The sequence below is a fragment of the Leiobunum rupestre genome, chromosome 11, assembly GCF_980474605.1.
Source record: "Leiobunum rupestre chromosome 11, qqLeiRupe1.1.hap1, whole genome shotgun sequence".
Lineage (NCBI taxonomy): Eukaryota > Metazoa > Arthropoda > Arachnida > Opiliones > Sclerosomatidae > Leiobunum > Leiobunum rupestre.
Window position 1 is genome coordinate 53,475,377 of NC_143394.1, and position 24,510 is coordinate 53,499,886.

Sequence of the window (24,510 nt, forward strand, 5' to 3'; positions counted from 1 at the left end):
GATGTTATCCAAACAGTTATAAACCCGAGTAATATGGGTCAATGGGTCCTATTTCTCTGTCAAAACCTATCCGTCGTAATAAACCCGATTAACTTACCTATAGGTCAATAGGTCGATGTCTAACTTATCAAAACCTATCCGTCTTAGTTAATGTCACCCTAGGGCACCTGTCAAACACTTTTCGTGGTGTTATGTAATAAATAGGTCGAACCTTTGGTGTTTCCGTCGACAAACACTTTCCATTATTCTCTAACACTTTGCGCGCAAAGCTGTCTTACGGCCCTAAGGGGGGTTAAAGGGTAGATTGCCCTTACCCCCGTAAAATAAGCACAGCGGGTATCACCCCTCGCTAAAAGTGGTGTTTTGGAAAAAAAAGCCTAGTGTTATCCGTCTTAGTGAATTTCCCTCTAAGGCCTCTGTCAAACACTTTTCTCCACGTGCGAGTGGTGTTATGCAATAAACCCAAGTAGTTCAATAGGTCGAGCCTTTTGTTCACAAATATTTTCGTCGACAAACACTTTCCCCACATTATTTTCAAACACTTTCACCACCCGCAAAGCTATCCGTCAAATACCGATAGCTGGAAGTCCCCCATTTGCGAACATTTTCGGTAGGTCAATAGGTCAAATACCGATAGCTGGAGGCCCCCCATTTGTGAATATTTTAGGTAGGTCAATAGGTCAGATGATATATCGATAGCCCCTTTAGCGTCCCTATTAGGTAGAGGTGGTGGAATCATCTGACATGATGTTATGCAAACAGCCAGTAGCTATAAACCCGAGTAACTAACCTATATTTGAAATACGGTAAAATACAATTCCTATACACAAATATAGTCGGACCTATCCGTCTTAGTGAATGTCCCCCTAAGGCCTCGGTCAAACACCACGTGCGAGTGATGTTATGCAATAAACAAAAGTAGTTCAATAGGTCGACCCTTTTGTTCACAACTATTTTCGCCGACAAACACTTTCCCCACATTATTTTCAAACACTTTCACCACGCGCAAAGCTTTCCGTCTTACGGAATATCCCCCTAAGGGGCAAAAGGTAGATTGCTCTTAGCCCACGTGCGTAAAATACGCAGCGGGGTGTCCCCCTTCTCTAGCTAAAAGTGTCGTTTTGGTAAAAAGAAGCCGAGTGTATACAAATTATAAGGTTTTATTTATATATTTTTCAAGTACAGGTTGTATAACACGATTTACATTGAATTAGAAATGTGTTTTTACGAGCATTTTCATTAAATGTTCTACGTCGAGGCGTTTAACGGTAAGAGTTACGATTTCGTCCCCGTGTTCCTCGGGAGGGCTGGTCGAAGGTGTATTTTTCTGTTGGTGGGATATCTCGGCCCTCCAAAGCGGCGGGTGACAGACAGTTGGGGATAAAATTTGTCGTGTTCCGATTGGGGTACGTCGCCGGCTTCCCAGCTTCCTAACTGCCAGTGGCAGAAATAGCATTCGACTATACTTATGGTTATAAAAGCGATTGTTTACACCGATGTTTTTTTTCGCGTAGAAGGATGGTCGTCGTTAAAAGGTGACAGTTATATAATCAAAAACTTTAAAAAAGACCCTTCAAATTGGGAGTATTGTTAAGATATTTTTGGTACAAAAGTTTTGTCGAAAATGGTTATAAAAGATAGCGATGTTTTTCACCTAGAATTTTAACAAGCGGCTATACGATCTAAGACGCTTCAAATTGTATTTTGTCCCCGATTTGTCCAACTTTTTACATCAGGTGGGGATTCTTCGCGCTAAAATGTTTATAACAAACGATTGTTTCCTCCAAAAATGTTTTTGCGCGTAGAATTTTAAGGATGTGGGGGGCCCATTAACTAGGGGAATAGATCCTCTTAAATATTTCAGTTTAAACTACGAGGGATTCTCATAGGTTTTTCTTTTACATCCAAATGCCCTTACGTATGGGGGTGCAAAGTGTATATGGGGGTCCTTTGGGTATTAAAACCCTGGGACTTGGTGCCTAAGACATCACAACTCTGTTTTTTTATCCAACCATATCCACCAACACTAGAAATCCATCTCCGCTGAACTCGGATGAGGACGTAGACATGTTACTTTTTATCAATTTTTATATTTTTAGCTTGGTGATCTATTCCAAAATTAAATGGTAACCACGTATGCGTAACAATTTCAATATGTAAGATACTCGAGAATGGTAAAATAGTCTATATTTAAATTTAAAGTGCGAAAATTATATTTGTATATTCGAAATGTATTTTAACGTATTAAAAGCAGAATTCATCTTTCTGACAAGAGTCTTACCTATTATACATACACCATCTAATCTGGAATCTATGTTTAACAATTGGATGAATTCGTGTTTACGAAAGGTTAAGTTGTTTTATAGTATTTTTTATGTATTTGCATATCTGAACTTGCGGTTCAATTTTGGGTACATGGACCACTTACTTTAATGATATTAAAATGAAGTTTAAAAATATTTCCATTTGAACGAGTCCCTCTTTTTATACCCGCAAAGTACTGAACGATTCTATCTTATTGATTAAAATAGGTCTAACAATCATATCTATTAGAACAATTACAACATTTGAGAAAGACACTTTTCGCATTGTGAAAGTGGAATCCAAAATAAGAATCACTTCAATTTAAACGCACTTAAATTTAAATATAGACTATTTTACCATTCTCGAGTATCTCTTTTTTTCTTTTTAATATAATATATAATTATTTAGTTGTAATGTTAAAGTTTGGTGATGTTGTTAATTCTTAATTACTGGTGGCCTTCACTAGAAACTTTTATAAGAATTATATATGAATTTATAACCACGCGGTATTTACCACTAGTGAATGCAATATCTGTCGAAGAATTGAAGAAAGACGGAATCACGTCATTATTAAGAACTGGTAACTACTTCTGTATATATTGTGACGGTTCAGTTTTTCATGTTCCAACTGACGGAGGGCTAGCATGGTACTGTGACGGATACTCAATCTGTTTGAAGTACCGTAAAGCTGTTTATTTCCAATCTAAAATAATTCTGAGTATAAGAATTTCACCAAGTGTTTTAAAAGCGTTACCACGCATATATTTGTGTTTAAATTGTGATATGTTAGGGATTAAAGAGAGCAGCCAATTTGTCATATTGCGAAGTAACTGGTGGATGTTGTGTATTTCCAAAAATTAAAAAAATAGTATGTGTGTTTTCTATTATTTTTCCACCTATATTTGCGTATTGAAATCTATTTTAACGTATTGAACGTAGAGTCAGAGGTTTTTATAGTATTTTACTACCTATATTTACATTATGGAAAGCTATTTAAACGTATTGAACGTAAATAGTATTTTGGAATTTTTATGGTAATAGAAGGTATCTATGGTAGAAAATAAAAGATATTTTAATTAAAACATTTCTTAATTTCTTTATTGCCTAAAAATATTTACAATATTTACAAATTTTTATATTGTTTAACTTCTTTCATTTTTAAAATTGTAATTGCTTGACTTAAATAAAGCGTGAAAATTATTAGTTTCGAAATGATAATTACAAATCTTATCCACTCTTAAGTCCATTTTTCGGGTATTAGTAAGTATTTCATAGAAACTAACTTCTAAGTTTGAAGAAAATATGAAGTTAGTTCGTAAATAAAATCATTTTATAGTAAACACATCTAAATTCTACTTTTAATGCAACAAAATACAATTCCGATATTCAAATATTTAAAAATACTTAATTAATGTACTAAGTTACGTTTACAAAATTGAACCTATCTCACGAGTATTTCACCTGAATAAGAGATCTTATTAGTGATCATGTCGAAAATCAACTACGTAAATTTATTCGAAACAATTGTTACGGGTGTGAAATATCGCACGACTCCCAATTACAACATGACTGGTTAATGGTGGAGTGGTATCAAAGAGTCGATTTACACTTTTTAGATGCTGTTAGTAACTTAAACTATTCAGAAATCAATATGATGCATTCTGGTAAATCATTTCTTTAAAATAATTTCTGCGAACTTATCGTAAGTAAATTTGTTTGTAAGACGAAGCAAATGTTATTATAGACAAAAAAAAATTATTTCAATGAAATTTTTTAAATTTGAAACTAATAATTTTCACGCTTTATTTAAGTCAAGCAATTACATTTTTAAAAATGAAGTAAATATAGTCCAAAATTAGGATAAAAACCACTTACCTATATTTTAAATACGGTAAATTAAAAATACTTAATAAATGTACTAAGTTAGGTTAAAAGAACCTTTTGTTACAATTTCAATATGTAAATATAGGTAAAAATACGATAAAAACAACTAACCTATATTTTAAATACGGTAAAATACAATTCCTATACACAAATATAATCGGATAGATACTCTAAGTTATTCAAATTCAAAACGTATACATATTCCTTCAAAGTACTTTAAAAGGATTTTATTTACAAACTAAATTCATATTTTCTTCAAACTTTCAATTCGTTGCAATTTGAATTTAAATGAAAACATCATGGATTATAGGTGCGTAATCTACTATTAGACCGAACGGATCCGAAAAAATTTAAATATTGTAAATTTGTACAGAAATTATCTTCAATTGGCTATAGACAGAATATTTCACCCGGCGAGGAATTGTAAACTAACTCATATACAAACTAAGACTGAACCCAACTTTTATTAAAACAAAATACAATTCCGATATACAAATATTTAAAAAAAATAATTAATGCACTTAGTTACGTTAAAAGAACCTTTTGTAAACACGAATTCATCCAATTGTTAAACATAAATTCCAGATTAGATGATGTATGTATGATTGGTAAGACTCTTGTCAGAAAGATGAATTTTTATGTATATTTATTCTGCTTTTAATACGTTAAAATAATTCATTTCAAAATTGATGATATAGATAGAAAGATACTACTAAAATCCCTTTTTAAATTTGATAAAATACATATCCGATATGTTAATAGGTAGAATAATAATATAAAATTTCCTTTCTCCACTTTTAATACGGCATAACACAACTCCGATGCGCAAATATAGACAGAAAATACTAAAAAAAAACTCTTTACGTTCGATTCGTTAAAATACATTACCGATACACATATAGAGATACAGATATACTTCAAAATTTAAAAAGGTAGAAAAATACTTCACATTAACCATTATGAATTTTATCTTACAACATCCTTCCCGTAGAGTAAAACATATTCGTTCAGAGTCAACTTGTTTCCTCGTTATCTTTATCTCATGTGTTTTAAATAGCGTATGGAATAACTTAATAATGCATTGAAATGGGGTATGTTAAAACGTCGTAGAATAAAGTGTTCAGAGTCGGCTTGATTAATAAAAAGAATAACATTGACGTTTCCGGTGCAGTCACGTAGGAAGAAAAATACTACAACAATCTCTAAACTCTACATTCAATACGTTAAAATATATTTCCGAAATGCCAATATAGGTAGAAAAATACTACATAGGCTTACGGGATTTCAAGTAAATAGCAAGACTAATCAAATTCCTAATATTAAAACCGTTGTAAAGAAATTGTGAATGAACGTTTTTATATTGAATTCATTGTTATTTTTAATAACATTTTAAGGATGGCCGTATCCAATGACAATTATACGATTATTTTTAAATAAGAACCGTTATTGATAGAAAACGTTCACTGTAATACGCGAAATTAATGTAAAGGTGGCATAAAAAAACTGGGATACATATTATTATACATTGGAAAATTTCATTGCAAACCATTTTGGTTTAATTTTCGTAACGGGTTTTAAGAATTATGTACAGGTGGTTAATTTTATAAACTTAACGTAACTGAAAGTGTAAATGTAACTTCTCTGACATTTTATAACCCCTAGGGGGACGCGTTGGAAAAACAAACAGCAGTTTCATTTTTATTGCAAACCATTTTGGTTTAATTTTCTTAACGGGTTTTAAGAATAATGTATAGGTGGTTAATTTTATTAATCTAACGTAACAGAAGGTATAAATGTAATACTCTGGCATTTTATAACCCCTAGGGGGACACGTTGGAAACACAAGCAGCTGTTCCATTTTAATTTTTTAAACGTAACTTAGTACATTAATTAAGTATTTTTAAATATTTGAATATCGGAATTGTATTTTGTTGCATTAAAAGTAGAGTTTAGATGTATATTCGTTTTAAGAATTACTCGTGATATAGGTTCAAGTGCCAAGCATATTTAAGTACTACAATGATATTAAAATGGAGTTTAAAAATATTTCCATTCTACGTTACTTTAACAACGAATATTCTATGTCGTCAAAACACTCAAATCCATGTTTCAAATTCAAATTAACCGCGCAAATTACTTAAATCTATGTTTTCATTTGAATTTAAATTAACCGCGCCGCGCCCCATACCGGGGAAATCCGCGCACGCGTGCCGTCCAGGTTATGACTTTTTACATCATTTCAACTTATTCCGTATGATAAAACGCGATAAGATATACGTTCAAGTGTCACTCACGATAAGCAGAGATAAATGAACAAGTTGGCCTGAACACAATATGTTGATATACGAAAAAACAAATCGTCGCGAGATATATCATAAATACATAAGTGAACCAAAAACTCTTCGAATTAATGGGTCACGTTAAAACCGATAATTATCGTAAAATTTACGAAATATTGTATAAAGAACCATGCGCACCAAACAATTTATTTCTATCAGTTGAACAGCAAAGGTTTGTTACGTTGTACGCTACGCTACCAATTACGTAACGGCATTTAAAATTATTGAAAATTTTAACGAAACAGTTGCCAACCAAAATATGTTCTGCGTTTTTAACTTTTTCACTTTATTCGCCATGGTCTCTACAAACCATAAATATATTAAAAATAAATTGTTTTACCTTTAAGCGTTTTTTCATCCTATATTAGAAAAAAATGTACGGTAAATTTGAGTGTCATAGAAAAATAAACCGTTTTTATAATACATTCGGCTCTTTTTTTAAAAAAAAAACGACACTTTTAGCTAGCGAAGGGGGACACTCGCTGTGCCTATTTTACGCACGTTGCTAATGGCTATTCACTAGCTACCTTTTGCCCTTAGGGGGATATTCCGTAAGACGGATAGCTTTGCACGTGGTGAAAGTGTTTGAAAATAATGTTACAAGGGGAAAGTGTTGGTCGGCGAAAATAGTTGTGAATAGATACACAAAAGGGTCGACCTAATAAACCCTTAGGGTTGACAAAAAAAAGGTGTCCGAGGCGGGCCATAAAACATTTTCCCCAAAGAAGAAAAAAGACCGGGGGCCGACATCGTTCAATTAAGACTGGAGCAGTGTGGCCCAAAGGATTCCACCTTAAGGGGGTCTGATAAAAAAGTGGCTCGTAAAAAAAGGGGGCCCTCGGAGAAAAGAAGGCACTTCAAAAAGAGTTTTTTTCGTATATTCATCCAACTTTTCAAAAAAGAACCTTAGAGCTAGCGCCCGAGAGATATTTAATCATTTGATTTCGGACAGCGCTCGACTTAGGTGGGATAACCAGGGCCAAATTTTATTAGACGGCGAAACACAAACGGATTCTGACATTGTTGATTTAGTGTATAAGTTAATTTAAATTCAAATGAAAACATAGATTTAAGTGTTTTGCGCGGTTAATTTGAATTTGAAACATGGACATAGAATATTCGTTGTTAAAGTAACGTAGAATGGAAATATTTTTAAACTCCATTTTAATATCATTGTAGTACTTAAATATGCTTGGCACTTGAACCTATATCACGAGTATTTCTTAAAACGAATATACATCTAAACTACTTTTAATGCAACAAAATACAATTCCAATATTCAAATATTTAAAAATATTTAATTAATGTACTAAGTTACGTTCAAAAAATTAAAATGGAACAGCTGCTTGTGTTTCCAACGTGTCCCCCTAGGGGTTATAAAATGCCAGAGTATTACATTTATACCTTCTGTTACGTTAGATTAATATAATTAACCACCTATACATTATTCTTAAAACTCGTTACGAAAATTAAACCAAAATGGTTTGCAATGAAAATGAAACTGCTGCTTGTGTTTCCAACGCGTCCCCCTAGGGGTTGTAAAATGTCAGAGTAGTTACATTTACACTTTCAGTTACGTTAAGTTAATAAAATTAACCACCTGTACATTATTCTTAAAAATTAAAACAAAATGGTTTGCAACAATTAATTGATCACTGATGTCGTTTCTAATATTTTTTCAGCTTTTAAAGAAAAAAAGAGATACTCGAGAATGGTAAAACATTTATATTTAATTTTAAAGTGCGTTTAAATTGAAGTGATTCTTATTTTGGATTCCACTTTCACAATGGGAAAAGTGTCTTTCTCAAATGTTGTAATTGTTCTAATAGATATGATTGTTAGACCTATTTTAATCATTAAGAAAGAATCGTTCAGTACCTTGCGGGTAGAAAAAGAGGGACTCGTTCAAATGGAAATATTTTTAAACTTCATTTTAATATCATTAAAGTAAGTGGTCCATGTACCCACTAGTGAACCGCAAGTTCATATATGCAAATACATAGAAAATACAATAAAAACATCTTAACTCTACTTTTAATACAACCCGAAAAAAATTCCGATATTCAAATATTTCAAAATACTCAATTAATGTACTAAGTTACGTTTAAAAGAACCTTTCGTTAACACGAATTCATCCAATTGCTAGACATAGATTCCAGATTAGATGGTGTATGTATGATAGGTAAGACTCTTGTCAGAAAGGTGAATTCTGCTTTTAATACGTTAAAATACATTTCGAATATACAAATATAATTTTCGCACTTTAAATTTAAATATAGACTATTTTACCATTCTCGAGTATCTTACATATTGAAATTGTTACGCATACGTGGTTACCATTTAATTTTGGAATAGATCACCAAGTAAAAAATATGAAAATTTATAAAACTAACATGTCTACGTCCTCATCCGAGTTCAGCAGAGATGGATTTCTAGTGTTGGTGGATATGGTTGGATAAAAAAAAAACAGAGTTGTGATGTCTTAGGCACCAAGTCCCAGGGTTTTAATACCCAAAGGACCCCCATATACACTTTGCACCCCCATACGTACGGGCATTTGGATGCAAAATAAAAACCTATGAGAATCCCTCGTAGTTTAAACTGAAATATTTAAGAAGATCGATTTCCCTAGTTTATGGCCCCCATATCCTTAAAATTCTACGCGCAAAAACATTTTTGGAGGAAACAATCGTTTGTTATAAACATTTTAGCGCGAAGAATCCCCACCTGATGTAAAAAGTTGGACAAATCGGGGACAAAATACAATTTGAAGCGTTTTAGATCGTATAGCCGCTTGTTAAAATTCTAGGTGAAAAACATCGGTATCTTTTATAACCATTTTCGACAAAACTTTTGTACCAAAAATATCTTAACAATACTCCCAATTTGAAGCGTCTTTTTTTAAAGTTTTTGATTATATAACTGTCACCTTTTAACGACGGCAATCCTTCTACGCGAAAAAAAACATCGGTGTAAACAATCGCTTTTATGACCATAGGTATAGTCGAATGCTATCTCTGCCACTGGCAGCTGGGAGGCCGGCAACGTACCCCAATCGGAACACTACAAATTTTATCCCTAACTGTCCGTCACCCGCTGCTTTGGAGGACCGAGATATCCCGCCAACAGAAAAATACACCTTCGACGGGCCCACAACCAGCCCTGCCGAGGAACACGGGGACGAAATCGAAACTCTTACCGTTAAACGCCTCGAGGTAGAACATGAAATTGCTCGTAAAAACACTCATTTCAGATGGTTCGTTTCGCCCCTTTGAGTGAACTTTTTTATATACCCTACGAAGATCGACGTAATTACAATGATATAAATAAAATACATTTCCAAATTCAATGTAAATCGTGTTATACAACCTTTACTTGAAAAATATATAAATAAAACCTTATAATTTGTATACACTCGGCTTCTTTTTACCAAAACGACACTTTTAGCTAGAGAAGGGGGACACCCTGCTGCGTATTTTACGCCCGTGGGCTAAGAGCAATCTAACTTTTGCCCCTTAGGGGGATATTCCTTTGCGCGTGGTGAAAGTGTTTGTTAGCGAAAATAGTTTTGAACAAAAGGGTCGACCTATTGAACTACTTGGGTTTATTGCATAACACCACTCGCACGTGGTGATTGACAGAGGCCTTAGGGGGACATTCACTACGACGGATAGGTCCGACTATATTTGTGTATAGGAATTGTATTTTACCGTATTTAAAATATAGATTAGTTACTCGGGATTTTAGCTATTGGCTGTTTGCATAACATCATGTCAGATGATTCCACCACCTCTACCTAATAGGGACGCTAAAGGGGCTATCGATATATCATCTGACCTATTGACCTACCGAAAATGTTCGCAAATGGGGGGCCTCCAGCTATCGGTATTTGACCTATTGACCTACCGAAAATGCTGGCAAATGGGGGGCCTCCAGCTTTCGGTATTTGACGGATAGCTTTGCGCGTGGTGAAAGTGTTTGAAAATAATGTGGGGAAAGTGTTTGTGCCTATTTTACGGGGGTAAGTGCAATCTACCCTTTAACCCCCCTTAGGGCCGTAAGACAGCTTTGAAAATAATGAATAGTGTGTGTCGGCGGAAACACCAAAGACTCGACTTATTTATTACATACCACCACGAAAAGTGTTTGACAGGTGCCCTAGGGTGACATTCACTAAGACGGATAGGTTTTGACAAGTGAGACATCGACCTATTGACCTATAGGTAAGTTACTCGGGTTTATTACGACGGATAGGTTTTGACAGAGAAATAGGACCCATTGACCCATATTACTCGGGTTTATAACTGTTTGCATAACATCGTGTCAGATAAATCATCTGACCTAATGTTCGCAAATGGGGGGCTGTCTGTATACCCATGGTGGGGACTGCTTACCCCCTAGGTTTTGAAATAATGAGGGACCTATTGACACTCGGGTTTATAGCTGTTTGCATCGTGTCAGATAAATCATCTGACCTATTGACCTAAAATGTTCGCGAATGGGGTGCTCCCTGCTATCGATATTTAACCTATTGACCTACCGAAAATGTTTGCAAATGCGGGGTTGTCGGGGGGACTGCTTACCCCCAAAGGGGGACTTTTTCACCCCCAAAGGGAATCACTGATCGGTATTCAGCCTCCCTTATCTCTATCCTCTAAAGAATAACTTTTATTTAATTTAGAGTTATTTATTGATAACAGAAACTAAGTATTGATTTAAAACTGAAAAAACTGCGATAAGAAAAGAGTTCAAAAAATTATTTTAATTGAACATTTTAAAACTCATTTTCAAAATGTGCTCAACCACATTTTTTTTAGGCTAGGGCTTAAGCCTGTCGCGCACTGGACAGTTGCTCGTCCTAGCAACCGTTGCTGGTATCGCCGACGTTGCTCGTATCGGCAACAATTATCGCACACTACAATACTGAAACGACGGATATCAAAACAATTGAGTGCCCGCGCATCCGATGGTGTTCTTGTTTTCTATAGTAGCTACCAGCTAGTGAGCGATTCTCCGAAAATAAAGCCAACGCCAGGGTTAGCGTTCTTTCGCGCTGACGACCAAAACGTGTTTTGAAAAAAATTGATATCCGGCTCCAGCGTTAACTTTAATAATTTTTTCCAGTGTGCGACGGGCTTTACGCTGTTTTAACATGATTTAATAATTAAAAAAGTAAATAGTTAAGTCATTTGAATATTTGCTTCTTGTGACGAAAAGTTGAAAATGGTTTTCCAAACAAAATTCCATTTACAGTTGTTTTTTTAAGTATGAAAGTGATAGTTATATTTTAAACAACGTTATGTGGATCGAATTTTGAAAATATCTTTTCCACTTTATTTAAATTTTTTTTTGTAAGAATTTGATGGGTGCGTCGTCCTTTTCACCAGAAATTTCATTTACGACTCCAAAGTACAACTTGGCATCGTATATACACAAGCGACAAAATATCCTTGCGTTAAATTAACTAGAGTAGAGCTTTCCTTTGGTTTAGAACCCACAAGTACTGTGAAAGTATCAGAGTCTCCCGAAAGCCTGAAAATCTTCATATGACAAAGATCGGTTGGTACAAAAGAATGGTGACTTCTAGTGCCCTGCACTGTCTTAGCTCCACCTAACCTTTCTCGAAGGGTTTCAGAATGAGCTTCGATTTCTTCCGATTCACCATAGTAAAACGACATTCCTTTAATATTTTCAAATGCCCAGTTAAAAAGGTGCTTCGGAGTCAAAATATGTTTATCCAAGGGGTTTTTAAGGCTTGCTCTTGCTACGAGTCTTTTAAAAGTGCCTCCAACGCCATTGCACGTGCTTTTTCCATGGCTCTTGGCGAAAAAATTCCACTGAGCTTCAACTACAAAATCAGACTGATGATAGCAAATGTGAACGAAATTTTTGCAGTTTTTGTATTGGGAACTTTCGCCATCGCTGAAGTAGTGAATGGTTTTCAAATCGGTAGGAGTTATTTTACATGTTTTATCATAACAGATTGGAAGAAATTAACCGCAACCACGTCGTGCTTCAAGCATTCGCTTATTATTATTATAATAACATGACTCAGTGTGTCAGAAGCGGTCTTGAAGTAAGCCACGAATTGGTGAATTGTGGCTTGGCTATTGTCCCAATGATAACCCTGCGCTGCGTCTTGAACTATGAACGAGTAATTTTCGGCGAAATCAAGGAGAACAATAACCTCTTCCCCAACGATTAGACGTTCTTTTAGATCTTTTAAATATCTCGCCTGGTGGTTAGAAATGTAATGATGAGTAAGAAGCTTTTCTTATTTTTCACCGAAATCATCTAAGAAGTCATAAAACGTTGTTTGATGAGTGACTAGTGTTGTCCTATCTGTCGATACCTATTGTTTATTTGATACTATATCACCATCGTAAAGTTCCTCTGATACTAAATCTGCAATATTTTTCACGAAGGCTGTACGGCCTGGACAAGCGTCACAACTATGTAACGTGCAGTTCTTGGAATCAATTGAACATACAAACAGCGCCAATTTTTCCATGTTGTCAGTCATACCGATGGCGGACAACATGCTGGTGAATTGTGCAGACGCAAACGGAGTGAGAGCCTTTGCTTGACACAGTAACACAGTTTTTTGGGTCGCAGTTCAGCGAATTTTGAGATGCCAACGTTATACCCTGTTTCATTTTTAAATAGGTTGTGAAGTTCGTTGATGTTAGCCAAGAGCAAACGTTTTTGTTCATGAACTTTTACACCATTTTTCAACAAATATACGTAATCACTCTTTCCCGGGCACATTCGGCTAACATCGTCACTTTGGTAAAATGCAAAAATAGCTTCAGAAGCATCAGTGGATAAGCATTTCCTTTTTTTAACACTTGGCGCAGTTAAAATGCCACTAGCCTTTTTAAGTTTCAAAGCTTTCTTAACTAAATAACTGCTAACTCCGAACTTAAAAGCTGTTTTTGAAATGGACCAACTCTCTGGCGCAAGTGTTAAAATTTGAATTTTTTCTCTCCTAGGTGAAATTTATAGGTGAAATTTTTAGTTTTCCTTTAAATTATCTACCAACACGTCTAAATAGGAGCAATTATGGCACACTTCTTCATGTTGCAGGTCTTTTGGTTGGTGACCAATTGCAATAGCCAACTTGTTTGTTACATATTTTGCAAGTCTTCCAATTTCCGTTTACCATAAGCAATCCTTTGATTTGGTGGTATTTCTGAGGCTTTCACTGGGGAACAGCCCAATAGAGTAACACTTGCATTTAAATTGTCTTCTTCAACGTATTGTTGTTAACATTTGAGAAAGTTGATGAATAACCAAATTTGAGCCCTCCTGGGAGGTCGACGGCGAACTTTCCTGTGTTGGTTGAAAAGGAGCGTCTTATATATATCATTTTGGACATAACTTCCAGCCTGGGACGATACGTTGTTCTAATTTCTCTGACAATTCCTTGGCTTTTTTAATTATTATCTCCTTTAAGCTTTTTTGCATTGGCTGTTCATGTAAACTAAAAGGGTCGCAACACTTTCTTTGAAATATTTTGAATGTAGTACACAAATGTTCGTGTTAGTTTTATCAATCACAATGTTTGTTCGCATAGTCAAAACTTCGATATTTTTAGAAGAGAGAGTATATATAGGTATATGTCCAACGTGACCTTTATAGGAGTTACCTTTCTTGTGACAAGCTTCTTCAGTCATAGTAAGACAACCAATATTACAAGCAGCCAATGTAGAAGGCGTGGAAGATGAATCTAACGGTTCTTCACACATTACGATATCCATATTTGTAAATCAAGCTTTAAAATCGATTTAAGTAGAAGATTTTAAAGTCTTAAAACGACGCGTTTAAATTTACCACCGTATTCTGCTAAAATATAAAAAACACCGATTAAAAAATTTTGACAATCACTAAATTATTTTTGTAAACGGGTTTGGTAAACAGAATATATTTTTTTTTCGAAGGTGGTGTTCAAGTCGTAAATCACGGCCAACCGTGAAAGGTCGTAAATCAAGGCCAACCATGACCCGCGAATATTGAAATATCGATAAAATTGATTTAAAAAAAACAAGTTTTTATTTTCTCTCGCGTTTAAAAAATAATACCTTCCATTTAAGTTTTTAAAAGACTTCTTACCCCATAATAAGAAAATAAAAAAATCAGATTTGAAGGTGGAGTAAGCGTCGCAAATCGCGACCAACTATGACCCACCGAATATTCAAATATTTCAATTTTTTTTAGCTTTTGGGATTCAGGTTCAGCTCTTCTTTTATGCCTAAATTGTAAAGTTTCATAAATTTCGGTGAATTGGTTCAAAAGATATTTGAATATATTCAAAATTTCAATTTTTGAAAAAAAATTATATTTTGAAAACAAAAAATTTCCAGACTCAAAATTTGAGAAACTTAGTTACTTAACCTAATGTATTTGTAGAAAAAATATTATGAAAAAATTAGGCATTTTTCCGCCTGGTCGATTTCACATGGAATGACTTCGGTGTAAGTTTGTAACTGCAAAACGGCAGGCTCGGGTTCTACCAAAGACTATATACATTGCTTATATAGTCTTTGGGCTGGACGCCTGCTTACAGATTCACGCTGTTATTGCTACAAGCACTAATGAATTGACGGATTGCGTTGCCCGACTAGTTGGTGCCTCCACTATCTCCATATGCAACTGTGACTTTCAGAACACGTTTTTTAATACGCCATCTGGTCTAGAATTAGCTATAGTACTTATTTATTTATTTTCAGAAATAAAGTTTCCCCGCTAAATTTCCCAGTGCTGATGAGTTTCCCCGCTTCGGTTTTTTTTCCCACAATGTGGAAACACTCCCTTTCTCCTTCTCCAACCTCCGATACGAAATGTCTATACAATGTTTTTTGTTATATTAAAATCACTTCTCTTTAAACTTCCCGTCCGTCTATACGATGTTTCTCAACCAAATATTCGAAGACTCTAGTTACTCTTTTCTTCTCTTAAAGCTCTCCTTTCTCCTTCCCCAACCTCCGATAAAGAAAGTGTAAAAATGTTTTTGTTTCGTTATTTTAATTTCACCTCTCTTTAAAGTTCCCGTCCGTCTTTACGATGGTTCCCAAACGAATATTCGAATACCCTATTATCCTTTCTTCTTGCTCAATCTGATAAGTCCTTGTTCAGGTTCCCAGAAGAAAGTCGATTTTTGTTTACCTCCTTTATATATCTTTCCTTTCGTTTTATCAAAAAATATTTTTCTCAACGTATATAGTGAGTTTCCAGATACCATTCGACGAACGCTCTTAAAGGAAAACTGAACGAATAAAACAAGTTGGGGTCGTACGATAGAACCCATTTACGCGTGGCAAGTACCAAGACGAAAAAAATTATCGCCGAATATTTTTAAGACTGCTTTTAGTAGAAAGTCAAATGATACACTTTTTAATGGTTAAAATACGTAGAATAATTTGGCTATTTGCAGTTTTTCAAATGTGAAGAAATATTTGATCAAGGTTTAAAAAAAGTTAAACATCGCCTTTTCAATCAAAGGAAAAAAAAATCCCCTCGGGCTTTTTGTAAAGCGGCTCTATCACCTCTCTGATCACCACTCTTCGGATACACGTCTTTTTGTGATGATCTTGAATACTCTTAGTGCAAAAAGCCGACTGGTCATTGCAAATCACCACTCGCGCATATTCGCGGGAATGGTTATTGAATCGTATTTTACGTCTTGGGTGGACTCCTCGTCCAACCCCAAAAACGCAAAAAATCTTCCGGGACCCAAGCGGAAACCCCAAAATTGTGAAAAATTACCGCGTCGAACTCGTCCTCTTGTAATTGTTTTGAGTCCTCCGCGTGAGTGACGACCAACGGCTTCTGGAAATGCGATTCCACGTAGTAGCTTTTTGCGAATCCCGTCGGACCCCAAATCACTTGAGTCATATTGAGCAAACTCTTACGACTCATTGGTTTCACTAGAAAGTCCATTGGTCCGAATTTGCGACGACTATGCTTAGCGGCGAAACGGTTGACTAAATAACGACAAATGTTTATCTTTTTCGAGGTCGTGTTGTTCGAGGTGCGATACGGCTTCGTTGAGGTTAAACATATTGTCCAGTCGATGTGCACCTTTCCGAAAGCCAACATAGTCCGGAAACCCTTAGAAGACACCTCAAAGACTACGTTGACCGTGTCAGACTTCCCTTTCAAGGAAAATTTAGCAACGAAATCGTCATCATCGAGTTCAACCACGTTTTGATCACGAATAATGAAGGATCAATCGGCCAATTCAATGCCCTTATCGATACCAAAAAGGATAATTTTGGGTCGACCCAAAGTGGGAGAAGTGGTGTTGACAACCTTTTTCAATTCTTTGGAGTGCCAGGCCGGTACGAATAGATTGGATATTAAATTTATCCTTTCTCGGATTAAACTGATAGTGGTTTTAAGAGCGTCAGGCGAAATAGCTGCGTCCACGTAAGTAACTAAAACAACGTGGTGATTGGGGAACCAAGCGAGGCTGTGGGCGCTGGCGTTTAGTAGGTTTGGAGTTCACCAGACCTCTTTTTAAGTGTGTTAGAGAACGAAGGTTTGCTAAGTAATTTTCACTACCGGCTTCCAAACGGGCAATAGTAAGCTCCTGTTTAACAATCAGTGAAGCCAAGGAATTGAAATTCTCACGAACTTCACGGCGAAAATCAATTGTGACGCGCCCGTCATGTTGTTCCAGCAAACCGTCAACAGCGGTGCGAACGCTGTCAAAAGTGGATAAAGTATCCAGATTGGTAGGAGTGACATCCTCAGAGGTCGTTGGTTGAGAGTTAGTAGTATTCATGTTGAGAAAGTGTAAAGGTTCAGCCGCCCCATTCTCCACCCACCTCGGAGCCCAAGAAGGGGGTCCAGCCATCGCCAGACCAAAAGTAACGGACGGATATACCCGGACCCGACCAACACAAGGTAGTCGGAGCCCAGTTGACATAGTCCCGAAGGACGAGCCGGTTGATTGATATCGGCCAATATCAACCACCTGTCTACCCGGGAATTGGAGGCCGAAGCAGTGTATTGTCTTGGGACCATTGGGCCTTGAGCGACCGCATCCTCAAACTCAACCACCAGAATCCCCTTCACCCGGGTTACAGGACGCCACTCACGGCAAACAAGTGGGAATAGTTTTTTACAGGCCATTGTCAAGGCCCGAAACCTCAACAGAGGGCGGTTACATTCGGATGGGGTCTAAGCACGACCAATCTTGTATAGGAAGCCTTAACCCAGCATAGACCGCACGTCGAGCAACTCATTTAAGCCCTCCACCATCAAGGCGTAACCAATAAGGGATCAATCACTTCAGTCGGGGACCTCACCGACGGGACGAGCTGGACACAGGACAAGTCAACTGTGCTTACGGCCATTTGGGTCCACAATCCCCCTTAAGCCCCCCACCATGTAAGGCGTGATCATCAGGGGAATCTCAGTTGATTTCTTTTCCTCCGCTTATTTATATGCTTAAATTCAGCGGGTTATCTTGTCTGATCTGAGGTCGGCAAACGGTTAGAACCACACTTCCCCCAGAACCCACAAACTTCGGCTTCTGGAAGCTGCCCGCCGAGTCAATTGAGTAACTCAGGCGGATCGCTGGTTGGCATCGCTTATGGTAAGAACTAAGGCGGTATCTTATCGCCTTAGAACCTCTAACTTTAAAGCAAGTGGCGGGTCACCTGTAACTGGTTTCGCGTACGATAGATGTCGACACCGTAGAATTTAAAAAAATAAATTAGGGCGGAGCTCTACGCTGCCCTGTAATGTTATTGGTGGAATATGCTGACGTAAACCAAGAATAAATAAATTTTACTTCACACATTTTCTAAGGCAAATATCCTACCGTGAGTAGTCCAACTCTTTTAATATGTTTGTGTTGTTTATATCTCTGGGATTTTTGAAATCTTCTATCAACCGTTAGTACACCAGAGATTAGTGTGCTACCGATTTACAGATTTTTTCTATATTTGATTTTGTTTATTAGTAATTAATTTTGATTTAGGTGCGAAGCATAAACTTATGTAGATCTGCTCGTGGGAATACTGCTTTGTTCTATTTTCGGTTTGGTTTTAGGCCTAAGTTGACGGACTATATCATAGTCATAAAGTTTCTTCTAGGTTTTGAAAGACTGCAAAAGGATTTTATAATTATTATTTTATTTGTTATTAATTTTTTTTGATTTAGGTATGAAGCGTATAATATTTTAGGTCTGCATGTGGATTATAAAAAGTAAGATTTTCTGTATTTATACTCACTTTTTTACTAGTAATTAATTTAAATTTAGGTATGAAACATAGAATAACTTGCGATGAAGAAACATTTGGACTGTTTCAGTTGGAGAGTAATGACAGTAGATGCATTTCTTTGCCTTCTTATTCGTCGTTTGTAAGTTAAATTGTACACTTTGATTTTGTCCCCTGTTAATGAACTATTTCTATTTTTAAGCAATGAGGGGGAAAATACTCAAATTCCAAACTCGATCAAACTGAGACAGTTAAAACTAAGGATTCTGGGAGCCAAACTGAAAACCAAATTTTATGCCATCCAATTCGAACCTACGGAAAAAAACCACAACCAAGTAAATAATGGTTTATGCTTCTGTACAAAGTCTTCAAGCAGACAAAAACATTTTAAATGGCATTACAATCATATTATCCCATGTATGTTACATGCATATAGTTCTTATGAAGAAAGATAATACATTTATTACCATTTTAGAATGGGTGATACGAATGTATTATCTGACGGTGAATTGGAAGATTTGGCCCAGCTACAAAGTGATGATGAACATTGGCTCGAGAATGAAGAAAGGATGGCTAGTGAGGAAGAACACGAAGTGGCTGGTGGTTTTGAAAAAATAGAGTAAGGTTCTTTCTGAGATTTTACTTATTTTATTTTAAATAATTTGATGTGTTAATTTAGTGAGATAATGAACTAAACTTCACACACACTTTCACTGAAGCTTGCGATATTTCTACTGAACTGGTAAGGGTTAGAATTTTTTTCACTTACATTGATATGTTTTTTTAATTAGGACGAAAATGAAGAAATGGAGGGAATTGGTTTGGAATTGGAGTCTCTTGTAATTGAGCCAACTTTAAAAGTATGTGTTTTTGTATGAATGTGATAGATTACTTGCTAAGACTGGTGAACTGAATAGAAAATTGTTGTTCTATTGTTTTTCTTTTAGGCAGCTACAGAACCAACGAAACATCATGTTGAAGATGAGCTGGCTTTAGTTCACGTTTCAACACTTCTTGCTTTGGTAAAGAAAGCTTATGGATTAAAATGCAAAGGCTGTTCGGAACTTCTTGAGTATAAAACCAAGAATGCAAAATTAAACCATCAGTTATGATTTAACTAGTGAAATGAAGTAACGATGAAATATTAGAAATTAAATGAAAGATAGTGGAAGACCAAAAAAATTTAATAGACTAAATCGTTTGCAGGTTCTTAAAATTTAAATTTAATATATCGGGGAGATTGTACGTATTTAAATGTCCGTGACATCTTGTTATACTTGTTGGTGGTTCTCTAAATTGTGTCCTATTATTGTGGATTTGTATACCATTTTTGGCTACCCAGCGTTATTTGTTTCGTAGGTAATATTTTGCTTCTCAACGCAAAATTTATAGGTATTCCTTTTTGTGGTCATCTTACCTATTATGTTCTTAAGTAGTACTATTCCTTTTATCAAGCTAAATTCGTCAATTAAATTAATAAAAACCTAATGTTTTTTCTGGATTTACTAAGAAATTATTTTGATTCCAAAATGATTACGGTGAATACCGATATTCCTACCTCATTAAATACTAGGGCATACCGATATTCATTCCTTATTAATTTTATCGAATACTAAGTAGAGTATAAAAATTATAATTATAATACTCTAGAATGGTTCTCGGACGACGTTGTAGTTTCGCTATTTTAAATTTTAGCTTCCTCAGCCATTAATAGATGGCACCACGCTCTCAAGTAAAGTCGTTTTTTCTAAGAATCAGATTCATTGCCATCTCTAATTACAAGGGCCTTACCATAATACAGGTGGCAATGATAGAGCCGCCACTTGCTTTAATTCTTAATTTATGAAAACATTCTTGACAAATGCTTTCGCTATAGTTCGTCGTGCGACGGTCCAAGATTTCACCTCTAGCGTCCCTTTTAATCCTTACCTCGTGTTCCGAAAACCAACTCAATAGAAGTCTTCTTTCATTATTCCATTCACCATTATTCAGGCGGGACACCTGCTTGTAGCACTTTTTTTTTCAAAGTAAATGTGGCCGGCGCCGACGACACTCAATCAAGAGCACCGAAGGAAAACCGCCAGGATGTGCAGAACAGGCAGTAGACGCCGAAGCGGACCGCCCGTCTGTAACGGATATTCAACTACGAGCTTTTTAACCGCAACAACTTTAATATACGCTATTGGAGCTGGAATTACCGCGGCTGCTGGCACCAGACTTGCCCTCCAATGGTTCCTCGTTAAAGGATTTAGAGTGTACTCATTCCAATTACAGGGTCGGAGCTCTGTCGCATGTATTAGCTCTAGAATTACCACAGTTATTGCGATTATTTACGGGGGAGGGAAGAGAGTTTTTAACGTCACGTATATTAATACTATTAACTTTATTTTGTTCATTGGGATTATTACACTTTTCTATAAATATTGACCCTTGCTATTGCTAGTACACTTAGGGTTCAATTAGTTTTCAGTTAACTAAATTAAGTAACGACATTTAATTTGGGCTTAATACAAACAATATTTCTCAAGACAAACAAAGTGACTAGGAACGAAAGAGAACAGCCTAAAATTAGGATTAAGTCCCGTATAATTCATACTGAAAAGAACAAATATTCTAATAAAAAAAGAATAATTAATTAAAATTAATCAATCAAAAAATAGCATAAAGCTAATTCTCACTCGACCTCATATAGAGTATATTCTAGCACGAAACGTTTTCCACACTGCCAATTTGAGGTACATTTAGAGAACACGTCGAGAACACTTATTTGGTCCTATGTGATCTTGTTAAGTGTCTATGTGAACTCACAATGTTCTTAAAAATCAATATGTGTTCTTCTTGTAAACCATGGTGTTATTTAAGTGTCCAAGTGTTCTACAATTGTAGAATTAAAAGTTTCAGAACATTTTACATTTCAAGAACGTTTGGTTCGCATATCAAGAACACTATTCTTTCAAAGTGTTCTTGAGATGTCACTAGTTTTTCATATTACACAGGCAAAACGTGTTAAGGTTTTGAACACATTTTAATGTTCAAAACTTTTTGATTCAGAATATTAAATTTTTCATTTTAAATACTTAAAATTTAAACCACTGGCAGCTCTATTACATTGTTTTGGTGTTTTGCACTAAAATTAGTTGAGAAATAGCACCTAGTTGGCAGTACTTGACCATTCGTAATGGGTGGTTTTTCTCAACTACTCAGTGTGAGGCTGTGAGCGACCAAAATAATCTAATACAGCTGCCAGCAGTGGCGGATTTACACATTTCCCAAAAGTAGGCTGTTCACATTTTGCCGCCCTTTCCTTTACAATTGTCAGTTCCCATTTTTTTACAATACAACAACTTGGTTGAAATTACACAAGAAATAGTTTTTGGGTATCTATTTTTTTTAATAATTAACTAGACTAATACCTTAGGCACCACCACAGGCTCCAAGTCGCAAACGACTTTTATTGCCTTATTTACGAGTGGCCCTTCATGCCACGCGAGCTTACCGTCAGCTCCCTACACCATAGAAATCTCATAGGTAACTAGAATGCTGCCGTGTAACTGGCAAATGGGCCAAACGCCGATGCAGACGATAGCCAGATCTCATCCAATCAGAGCTCAAAGAGTGGTTCTGCCACGAATTTAATGTCACCAGAGAGAATGACGTCACCTATCTCCCGCTATAGTAGCGGAACCAATGAGGATTATTATCCTCCTTGGCGGAACCACTCTACGGCCTCTCATTGGCTGAAGGTTCAAGGCGAACTGGCGTCAAGCTCGGCCGTAGGCGGCAGCATTCTAGTTACCTATGAGATTTCTATGCCCTACACTTATTATTACCGTTAAACTCCGCAATTTTCAGGGAACACCAACGTCTGCAGCTCTGGCCGCTCTTGCCTTTGGCTTTAGAAATATTGGGCGCCACTGTACAGGGTAATTTGAAAAATTGAAGGGGTCTTCCATAAAGATTGCTTTGCAGGTTATATTCCCTTTAATCTAAAAACTACACACGAACGGCTAAAACTTCGACGGAGTAGCACGAACGGCTATTACTACGTTAATAGCCGCCTGACTCAGGAAAACAACGTATTTGGAATCTTCGATAATACTAATACAGATGCATTTATATTTATTATTTAATTTATTTATTATTTATATTTTACTCCGTAACTTAATTTTTTAACGTGTATCAGATACATTTTGCAGGATAAATGTTTCTATTTTTTAAATTAAATTAAAACAACTTCCAAACGCTGCCACTGCGCCAACTAAAAAAAATTGCTTACTTAATAATCCTAGAATTTTTTGCGCCCCAAAAAACCCTTGCGCTCGTACGCAGTTGCGTACCCTGCGTACTCTATTTAGCCGCCCCTGACCAGTAGGCGGACTTGTATGAGTGGGGGGTAGTCTCGGGAAGAGTGTAAAATATATTTGCCGCAATTTTGCTCTCTTCTCACTCATACAAAGTATACAGGCAGAGACGCAGAAGCCTTTTACTGGTTGTGGGCCGGGAACTGGGTGTTTTAGCATAGAGCTTATAGAACTTATAGAAATTTGCGGTACGTTGAATGTACAATGAAATTGAAAAGGGAAAAGTCACCGGAAAATGTCTTGTAGACTTCTTTAGTTGCAAGATATCAGAAAACCGTCTCACAGAAATCTTTTTGATTTCTGTGAGACGGCTAAAAAAATTCGGTCCCCAAATTTGCCGCCCCTAAAATCTGCCGCCCTAGGCTCCAGCCTTTTCAGCCTTCTGGTAAATCCGCCACTGGCTGCCAGTGGATAACAAAAAGTATGGGGAAAAACAATTCTGGTTTGTAATGGTCAAGTACTGCCACCACGTACTATTTCTCAAATATTCAAAGTGCTAGTGACCAAATTAATCTAATACAGCTGCCAGTGGATAACAAAAAGTATGGGAAAAACAATTATGGTTTGTAATGGTCAAGAACTTCCACCAGGTGTTATTTCTCACCCATTCAAAGTGCAAAACACCAAAATAATCTTATACTGCTGCCAGTGGATAATAAAAAGTATGAGAAAAAACACAAATCTGGTTTGTAATGGTCAAGTACTGCCACTAGGTACTATTTCTCAACTATTCAAAGCGCCAGTGACCAAAATAATCTAATACAGCTGCCAGTGGATAACAAAAAGTATAGGGAAAAACAATTGGGTTTGTAATGGTCAAGTACTGCCACCAGGTGTTATTTCTCAACTATTCAAAGTGCGAAACACCAAAATAATCTCTATATAGCTATTTGTAGTACCTGATCATTACAAACCAGACTTTCTAGACTTTTTTGTAATCCACTGGCAAATTTATTAGATTATTTTGGTAGGTCTTTTTGTGTTATTTGCTGTACCTTGGGTAACTTCTGTTTGACCCTGAGGGGGGTGATTATTTGAACCAAATTGGGTAATTTATACCCTTTTTTACCAAATTTTTGGACTGGAACAATAAGGACCTAGATTTTGGCTCAAATCTGAGAAATATTTGGTCAAATTTGACCTCACTTTTTTTAGAGTGTTTACCTCAGAATTCTGAGTGCGACCTAATTCCTACTAAAAACCCTTAAAATTGGCTATGGGAAGCCACTTCGCACATGTAGCTGCAAAGATATAACCCTAGAAAAAGAATTTTCACTCGCCTATAACTTAATTTTTGGTGGGACCTAATTCCTACTAAAAACCCTTAAAAGTAGCTTTGGGAGGCCATTTGGCACATGTAGCTGCTATGATATAACTCTGGAAGAAATGTTT

At 36.1% G+C, this 24,510-nt stretch overlaps 1 protein-coding gene across 1 annotated transcript; it reads left to right on the forward strand.

Annotated features, from left to right (window-relative positions):
• The first annotated feature begins 19,148 nt into the window (after positions 1-19,148).
• On the forward strand, positions 19,149-19,869 carry LOC149923310 (uncharacterized). The gene is made up of 5 exons (XM_090162397.1): positions 19,149-19,174; positions 19,233-19,360; positions 19,441-19,499; positions 19,549-19,617; positions 19,705-19,869. Exons 1-5 carry the CDS (start codon positions 19,149-19,151, stop codon positions 19,867-19,869), a joined length of 447 nt encoding a protein of 148 aa, XP_090018523.1.
• The last annotated feature ends 4,641 nt before the right edge of the window (positions 19,870-24,510 follow it).